This window comes from Seriola aureovittata, chromosome 13 (assembly GCF_021018895.1).
Source record: "Seriola aureovittata isolate HTS-2021-v1 ecotype China chromosome 13, ASM2101889v1, whole genome shotgun sequence".
Classification (NCBI taxonomy): Eukaryota; Metazoa; Chordata; class Actinopteri; order Carangiformes; family Carangidae; genus Seriola; species Seriola aureovittata.
In genome coordinates, this window is record NC_079376.1 from 9,217,064 (window position 1) to 9,226,634 (window position 9,571).

General features: G+C 39.7%; 1 protein-coding gene across 1 annotated transcript; it reads right to left on the minus strand.

The window, feature by feature from the left end:
• Window positions 1–558: 558 nt before the first annotated feature.
• On the minus strand, window positions 559–9,120 carry acvr1l (activin A receptor, type 1 like). Its single transcript, XM_056393966.1, has 10 exons — window positions 8,980–9,120; window positions 8,160–8,243; window positions 6,920–7,174; window positions 6,549–6,766; window positions 6,069–6,168; window positions 5,057–5,203; window positions 4,223–4,498; window positions 3,430–3,627; window positions 3,179–3,309; window positions 559–2,073 (listed from the first exon to the last, which is right to left on the minus strand). Exons 2-10 carry the CDS (start codon window positions 8,230–8,232, stop codon window positions 1,942–1,944), a joined length of 1,530 nt encoding a protein of 509 aa, XP_056249941.1. The 5' UTR covers window positions 8,233–8,243; window positions 8,980–9,120; the 3' UTR covers window positions 559–1,941.
• Between the last annotated feature and the right edge of the window lie 451 nt (window positions 9,121–9,571).

A 9,571-nucleotide genomic window follows, 5' to 3' on the forward strand; every position in this document is an offset into this window, starting at 1 on the left:
TCATTGTTTGATATATCCAACATTTTATGTTCACTCCTAGCAACCAGACTGCTAGCCTACAGAAGACAAAAGCAAGGGTTAGCTTGCTAGTTAATGCCTGTTAACATGGTCAAATAACATCAGTTGACATTTTTCTGGTGACCTTATGTACCACTGTGATATTATCACATGACATGAGCCTTCAGATAGCCCCCGTCTTTTTCAGTCCATCAAATACTAGCATGCTTAAATCCGTTGTCTTGGAGACGTAGCCTCATTGTAATTGGAATGATCTGATCTTACTTCACTCCAAACATAGTACAAAATAGTTCACTCAAATATTGGCAGGGACAATTCTGTACTCCCAAAATATTGGTAGGGACATGTCCCTACATGCAAACTTACACCCTTGCTTTGGAGTATCAACTTAACTTGTCCAGCAGTCTGCTGAACCTTTTCAACTTCAGATAAGCTTTGTGATACATTTTTGCTCTGAAACCATATTTAATGGCCAGAACATATCTGTGAAGATTATACTTGTAGACATATTTTTTTCTAAAATGACAACACAAACAAGAATGCAGTAAATGTTTTATTACATATAAAAAAGACAAAGCAACATTTTTTTCCCCCAAAAAAACCCAGCATTTGTGAACATATTCATTTGTAACTGCACACCTAGGCAACTGTATACATTTTAAAATGAATCTTGAATTAAACAGTTTCCCAATGAGTTTGTATTTGAATTTGTATTTTCAATGCTCAGGCAACTTGTACACAGTGTGACATGATGGGAGACGAGAGGAGTAAATGGAGGCCCAGCTCGCTACAGAAAAAGACTTCACCTCCAGTAAAAAACAACAAACATCACCTCTACCACAAACAAGTCTTCCTTGATCCCTCTCTGCTTGCACAGAAGACTTTAGATGAGCCACAGTGAGTTTATGAAGTTTGAGAGGATCAGTTAATTTCATATTCTTATTATAAGATACAGACTAATTCCTATTGGCAGGTACATAGTGTATGTCTACTCCAGGAACCACCAGGATAAACATGTAATATCTGTAGTGGTGTATCCTGCCTTTTCCAAACAACAAAACAAGCTCAGTGGGAATCATTTTCAAACTTTTTCCACCATTTCTCAACATGTCATTTTCTACTAGCTCCAATAATGACAACGTGGGTACAGAAAGTCCAGTAGAGTCAGTGCCTATATATGTATACAGTCCGTTTCACACACCATCGTATATTAGTCTTACATATCCTCAGTAGTGTAGTAGCAGTGGAGATTTAATATATAAATATCATACTATATTTAAAAAGTTTAAAAACAATTTTGTTTGTATTGGCTCTTTTCCTTTTGTAAGTTTAAGTATTTTTGTGTTTTGTGTGTGTGTGTTTGTGGCATGTTCTGATAAAGCTAATTGAGTGAAATACTTCTGATTGTCTCTGAGCAAAATTCCACGACCGTGTGCCAAAGCTCGGGATCAGAAACTGAATTTTAAGAGACTCAAAGTATGTACTGTTTCGTGTGTGTGTGAGAAGGCTGAAACCAGACCAGTCTTAAATGGGCGTTAAAGCATTGGGGTACTACAATATGCCATCCATGTTCTTCACACTTGGTAACAGTCCACAGTTCAGGTCAGTGCGAACACATTGACAATAGGTTTGTGTCCCATAGCAAAGGCTGGCTTTTTCAGACAGAACAAGCCCAAATGTCTGCGTGGGCTTTGAGTCAGAGAGGGAGAGAGGGATATCCGCGGGGTGGGGTGGGGCCAACCACAGAGAAAGGAAGAGAGAGTGAGGGAGCAAGAGAAGGATGAGGCTGGATGACACTTGAACAACTCTTTTCCTCTGGTCTGTTGTCTGTCCCCCTTATCGCCCTTTGTCGTTAAACAAACGTGGCTCTTCTCTAAGCCGATCCCTGACATCAGGCAGCTGCTGCTGAAGCTCCTCTCCCTTTCACGACTCCTTACCCTTCTCCAGAGAGCTGTGAATCTTGTCCAGGGTCTTCTTAATTCGCAGTGCTGTTAGCCTGGCTGAGGGGTTCTGGTACCAACACTCCTTCATCAGTTTTACCAGGGCAGAGAGAGTCTGACGGAGAAGGAAACATTCAGTGAAGAGGATGGGAAATAAAATGAGAGTTAGACGGTGATACACCCACAGTGAGAAGAAACTTGGCAATCAATGTGACTGCAGGAGCTTTTAGATGTAAAAAGTTGTTCTGGGTATTAACAGGGTACAGCTATCACACACATCTCATACCTTGTTTATCATCATACAGTTGCAGCTGTAAATATCCACGAGGATGACATCATAACAAGCCCATAAAAGTACAACATCCAAATACTTAAATGAAAGAGGTTTGTCTGTAAACTTTTGAACTGTTCTCAAGAACAACTAGAAAAGCTTGAGTCGGTAGGGAACTGAAAATTATTTTGATTATCAATTAATCTGCAGAATACTAAATTAAGTTCCCAAAGCAAAAGGTTACATAATCAAAAGGTCTTGTTAGGTCCGAACAGCAGCCCAAACCCCGAAATATTTAATTTACTATAATAAAAGACCAAGAAAAACAGCAAATTCTCACACTTGAGAGACTGGAGGAATCAAATGTGACATTTTTGCTTTAAAAATCATTTAAAAACAATTAATCAATTATAGAAATAGTTGCCAATTTCTCTGAATCAACTAATCGATTAATTGACTAATCAGAACACTGTTCACAGCAATGATTCCTTGTTTTAAACTGTTTTAAAACAGGGACTGTTTTTAAAAGGAAAACGTGTAGAAGTGACTAACTGGAATAGTTCAACCTAAATGATTTCCCCCCTTTATCCCGTCCCATTTTGTTCGGATCATTTTTAAAGCCTAAAATATTAAACTATGTGGTTTTATAAGAAAATATGAATTGTATAATAATAAAAAAAAATGTGTAGAAGATATACGTTTTTGATTCTCGCCTGTCGATTTAATCATCATGTGACCCCTCTGATTTGTCTTCTGACCCATTTGGAGGGTCACAACCCCCAGGTTACAAACCAGTCTTAAAGGACGGTCTGTCCATATGGGCATTCATTTTTATGTAACTTTGGTTAGTTAACAGGCACAGTAATCCTAGTGGTCACAAGTTTTTTTTAAATTTAACAGAGCTGCATTTTGACATCACAGAGGAACAGGAATGATCATTATTACTCACAGGATCAGAGAACCAGCGATTGGGAATAAAAGGCCTCTGCTGCTCCACACACACCACCTTCCTCATATCCTCAAAGCTCGGGTCGTTTGGCACCTGATCATAGAACGGAGGCTTGTACTCTTCAACAATACCTGGAAAGATAAATTGAGATGACAGAAATTAAAGCAAACACGGTGTGACCTTAGGGCCTGAAGTTGATTCCAAAAATACAATAGTCATGTTGACTCTTTTACAAGCTGAAATGTACTCACCGTTGCTGTATGTGCGTCTTGCTATCTCCCACAGCACCAGTCCAAAGGCCCAGATGTCCACTCTCTTGTAGGCATCAAAGCAATCTGTTTGAATGGTCTCATCCAGCACCTCAGGTGCCATGTAGCGCTTGGTGCCAACTTTTGGATTGTTGCCCACATCCAGCAGGTTGTCAGCCTGGAAGTGGGTCACAGCCAGCCCTGTAACATGCAAAGAACATGCAGTATTGTAGAAGGACTTCTACGAAAAAATCTGTCCTAAAATAGACAGAAATTGTGGCTCACATCCATATGAATACACACCAGTTAAAAGAGGTTAAGTATCAATAAAAGAAGAGAAAAACACTACAATCCCATATAGACAATATAGGTTGTGTTAGTCCTTACAGATACACACGAGTCCTTACAGATACACACAATGTATTTAGTTGGAAACACTGTTTGAAAACTCCACAGGATTCCTTTAGCAAGACCCAATTTAATCCATTTGTGATTTTATTTTGAAAAAAAACCAAAACATTCTTTTAGAAACATATTTTACTAAATATTATTCTTATAATATAAATATATGAAAGAAAAGGACAAATGTAAATATTTTGTCTTCCAATGTTATTTTAATGTTAATGTTTAATGAATTAATACTCGTGTTAGTGGTTTGAGCAGGTGGCCCCTATGCGCATATGACTAAAGTTTGATTGAAGCCCTGGATAAAATATTGGACAAAGGATGTTAATCTCTGAAACCCAAGAAGAATCAGATAAAAGGTTATAGGAGACAGGAAAGGAACATGACTGACCCAGGTCTGCGATGCAGCAGCGCAGCTCCTTTGTGACCAGGATGTTTTTGCTCTTCAGGTCCCGGTGTGCGATTGCTGGTTTCCCCTCTGTGCCAAAGATCTCTGTGTGCAGGTGCACGAGGCCGCACGCTATCGATGCTGCCATCGCCAGCCCCTCTGACGTTTCCACAGCAACTCGCTGCAAGTAGTCATAAAGTGAACCGTTTTCATGGTAATGGGTGATGAGCCACAGCTGGGTGCTGGAGTTTCGAGAGGTCATGTCAGACGCCATGAAGCCTGAGAGGAGACAACAGAGACGCTCATCAACTATATATTATTTATATAGTATATAATATATTTATTAGAGTCAGTCAAGTGTCTCTTGCATGGATAACATTTATTATTATTATTGAATTGCTTTGTTGAATTTTTGCACATATGTTGATTTTCTATTGCATTTATTCTGCAATGTATGTATCAGTGCTTTCAAAAATAAAAGTGGGAAGAACACAAGGACATTAGAGGAAGAAGCTGAAGTTTAAAAAGGCAAGCAAAGTGGAAAACACGCCTGACAGACTCTTTAGCTTGCACAGGATATTTATTGTGAGTAATTCAAGCATAACAAGTCTAATGAAGCTCAGATAACCAAATCATTGCACATGTTTTCCTCTGAAGCTCAACTGTATTCTTAGTAACAGTGCAAAAAACATCCTCTCTGACACTCATAAATCCAGTGGGGAAAATTGCAAAAGAATAAGTATCAGAGAATGAGAAAAATGTTTTTTCTCAACCAACCCTCTTCCCATTTTCCCCTTCCAGTAAGCAATACCTCATATTTGTGTGCAACAGACTCACCCAGTATATTTTCATGTCTTAGCAGCACTGTGTTGTAGATCTCTGTCTCTCTGAACCAGGACTTTTCATCTCTTGAGGAGAAAATTTTAACAGCCACGTTCTCCCCCTGCCATTGACCCCGCCACACCTCGCCATACCTTCCTTTGCCTGAAAAAGAGGGATGAATGAGGAGAAATTAGAAATGGTAGCACAGGAAATCAGAGAAGAGAATATACATATATGCATGTTTTTAAAAAAGTTAACATTGTACATTTAATGTGCTTTTTAGATATTTTCATATTATTTTATGGCTACATTCATGTTGTAGTTGAAGAAGCTCTAAGTATGATTTCTCATCCGCAGCATGAAACCACATTTTTCCAATTCCAAAATGGTACAAACTGTGCTGTATCTTACTGTGGTACAAAACAGGATCCCAAGGCATCTGACCTACATACTTTTATTTGATCACTCAAATTGAAATTTATCAGAGTTCCCATGACAATGAGTAAACTTTACTCCACCAACTTAAGAAAAGCGTTATAATTTTACGAAACATGATCAGCACAGAAGAAACAGATGACTTGTGGTTTTACAGTTGCTTTAAATGTTTCAAAAATGATGTGACCTCCTATTATTGTTACACTGTCGTCATCTATTTGACACTACTGTCAGATTTGTATCTTAATACGGGTTACAACCTAGAATAGATATGTACAGTCATTCAAAAAGTGAAACTGAGCATGACGAACAACAGTCTGCATGTGTGGATGACACAACACTGCTGTGCTGTTCCTATTTTCTGATTACTTGGAAACTATCAAAGACAATTTGCTTTTTGTGCAACCTAACTTTTTAGTGCTCGAGGCTGCTGCTGAATTTATTTCTGTTTGATTTTGTTAAGTGTGTTGTATTAATATTCCATTGCCTGTGACATGGGTTTCCTTATGGCTCTAACTAAATCAGCCTGTGAATAAACCAATCAGTTTCTCAATCAGTATCAATCACTTGAAGCCAGTCCTGTTTTACCTACCTACACACTCCACTAGACTGATCTGCCTGGCCACAGTTCTCTGGACAAGGAAGGGAAGACCTGAACCACTGCCTGACGTACATGAGTGGGCTAACAGGTCCTGGAGACAGAGACAGATATCAGTTTAGCTGTACATGTCAGAATCATTTGAAGGCGCATTATACACATCAAATGAAGATGCAAGGCTACTGAAATTCAGCATCAACTGGGATCAAAACAATATGTACTTAAAAAAAAAAATGTTTCAGAATCAATGTGGCATTACTGTTTGCATCTATGTAAAAAAAATTTCCTGCACCACAGAAATTTGGGACCTGTTAAGTGTAAAAACTGGAAAATATAAGTATGAGTGGCAAAACTGACATGACTGAAAATGGTTTCTCAGGGCAAGAAATACCTTGCAAATAAAGATGTACATATTAAATCAGGTGGTGAACACAACATTTCATGGTTTCAACAAGAACCACTCTTTATTCTTACCGCTAAAGTGCTGTCTCCCACATTGGAGGAGATGAGGCCGTCTATGGCTCCCTGCTCAGTGTCAAATTCCTGCAGCCTCTGCAGACGGCCATGGTGGAGCCTCCTGCAGGCCAGCACTGACACTACAGACAGCAGAGCCAGAACCACCACCGGGCCAAGTACAAAGAGAGCTAAGGTCTCAACACGATACCGTACTGGCTCACCTGCTGGCTCATCTTCTGCAAAGGAAGGAAGGAAGTAGAAGGTATGTGAGTGAAGGAAAGGGGAAAAAACAGATACTGACATACTGTCAGTATCTAGCTACGAAACACAATTATTCTATTTTGACAATTCACTTCTTTGCTGAAATTAAACATGTTATGAGCTACTACCTGGTGGAAGCAGAGACATCAGGAAGCTCCTGGTGCTGTTGCCGTTGCACATGTACTCAGAACAGCAGTAAATGGCCTGGTGGAAGGATGGAGCTGTGGAGCAATGTAAAAGGATTTTCTCTTGCCCATTCAGGCAGCCATGCTCAAACACCACCCCGCTGCTGCCCACTTTGACAGAGGAGAAACACCGGGTTCCCTGGCAGCGAGTGACTTGGGGGCATGTAGGGCTATCGCACAGACACACCAACTGTCCATCTGTTGAGGAGATTCTATGAGTTCACCATACACTCATGCTGTTTCGCAGTACATAGAAACACATAAACACTGGATTTATATAGGGCAGTAAGACAACAGAAAGACTTCTGTCTCACCAACTTTCTAACACACAAACTAGTGAGCTGCCAATCTGGCAAAACATAACAGTGATCTTGAACTAGAAGACATTCAACAGGCACTAGGCACCAAAAGAACATACAATTTCAAAGGGAATGGAGCATTACAGGTAAGTTGGTTTACTCTATATAGGTTTAAATTTTTTCATATTGCTTATTTTATTCAGCTACTAATGGCATTGTGCTTTTAATATAAAGGCACTACTTTAGTGGTTTAAACTGGCCAAAAACATCCCATCATCAACAGATTATGCCTGTTGCTACTTCACTATGTATTTGTCCTATAACAGCTTTCAATTAATAAATGTATCAAGATAACTCAGAAAATTTGATTTGTGGAACAAAGCCCCAGTTACTGTGGACAGCCAATGAAAAAAAACCCACATCTACCACACAGAGTTAAGTATATTTTATAACTTAAGGCCCCTAAACAGTTTTCAAATAAATCAATCCAAGAGAGAAAAATTCCTCTTTGGTTGAACTGCTCATTGCACAGTGATAAACGTGACCTATACTGAGGTCACAACTACTCATACTTTGTAGTAGTTGTGCACCTAAAAGGTTAGGAGCCAATGACATAGATAGCAACAAATACTGGATCACCCGAATACACCTTAATCCTCAGCCCAAATTCAAAAAGCTGGCATGGAATTGCTCCCTGCTGCCATTGAGACAGGTGATGACTACAGCTTTTGTAGCCAATTCTCACAAAAAAGTAACAGCTGCGAGCCATGTATATATGTTGCTCATGGCCAGTGTGGGTGCCCATGAAGAACTGACAACTGATGAGAGGAAGCACAGTCTACAAACATTACAATATGGAGTGGAAAGACAATAGAGCACAGTACCTGAGCCCTCAGCTGATGTCTGCAGGGCCTGCAGCAAGAGCAACAGAAGGACATAGACACTGCAACAACCCATGTTTCAGTGCACTGACAGAGGGAGGGAAGGAGGGAAGAGGAGCCAGTGAGAGTTCAAATGAGTACACTCTTGCAAAGAGGATAATTACATTTAGCCCCTCTATGTTTTCTGATGATCCCTGCCAAGGCTTCAGACAGAAAGGAAGCCACAACTTATAACAGCTGAACCCAAAAAGTCATCTGTTTGTCTTTGTCAATGACTCATTTGATACATATTACTGATTATCGAATAAACTGCAGACATTTCAAAGACAACCGGCAGAAAACTGTCTTACACTGTCAGTGTATGTACTTAAATTTCTTTACCTAGACGTAATGTAATCATGTTAGTTGTTATATTCAATCACTTCTAATGGCTTTAGATGTAACATTTGTTGTAACTGTACCTGTTCCTCTGTAGACTAATAGTTAATGTAGCGCAAACAACTAATAACACAAATTAGGCTAGCATGCTAACACCAGATATGTCAATGTCACAGCCTCGTGTTTTGAAGTGAAGTATATCAATATGCAGTTATCAGCGACTCCTTCTCAGTAAACCTCACAGACTGGAGGCCTGATTGTTTGCTGTGGCTAACAGGCTGTTTTATTGGCCGTCTACAGGCGTCTCGGAGGCGCCAGTCAGACAGACGTCTGCCAGTTAGCCCTGCAAGCTAAGCTAACTGTACAGTAACAAAGCGCAGCCTGGCACCCCGGCAGCCGGACGACGGCTCCCAAAAGTGAGCCATAAAAAAAAACACTCACCTACCTGGCACATACGGAGTGCAGACTCTAACTCATTCTGGGATGTCTGCGTATCCGCGTACTAGGTTTAAATAATGTTATTAATGTGGTTTGCGAAGTAAGAAGCTGAAAGCAGGACCACAGCCCAGCCCACCCACTGGCTGCTTTCCCCTCCAGCTACGCCTGACGTCACCAAAACATTACCACCAAGATGCATTGTGGGGCAGAGGAGTCCTCCAGCAGGTTGTTGGCAACAATTACCATAACACCAGTGGTATTACTGTTATTATTCATGGGGAATAGTAATTTTTACATGGCTGTTCAATTACGCATGTAACTACGTATTTTTACTGCGTATTTTACCACGTGCATTCTAAGTACAATTCTGAGGTACTTGAACTTTACTTGAATATTTTAATTTTATGCTGTTTATATGCTACTACACTACATTTCAGAGGGAATATTGTACTATTTATTTAACAGATGTACTAGTTACTTTCAAATAATACTTTTCATAAACAACATTTGTTTAGTTTATAAAATAAGATGCAGTTGTGTAGATAAAGTTATCCAACAGTTTATAAAGCAGGTAAAAAAGTGAGGTGCCAGTAAAAGTA

What these genes read in the sequence shown, in the direction of transcription:
- acvr1l (XM_056393966.1), bottom strand. Translation starts at nt 8,232, where the DNA reads ATGGGTTGTTGCAGTGTCTATGTCCTTCTGTTGCTCTTGCTGCAGGCC. An exon ending in AAGACATGAAAATATACTGG is followed by an intron (nt 4,499 to 5,056) that starts GTGAGTCTGTTG and finishes GTCTCCTCTCAG; the next exon opens with GCTTCATGGCGTCTGACATG. An exon ending in CTGCTGCATCGCAGACCTGG is followed by an intron (nt 3,628 to 4,222) that starts GTCAGTCATGTT and finishes TGCATGTTACAG; the next exon opens with GGCTGGCTGTGACCCACTTC.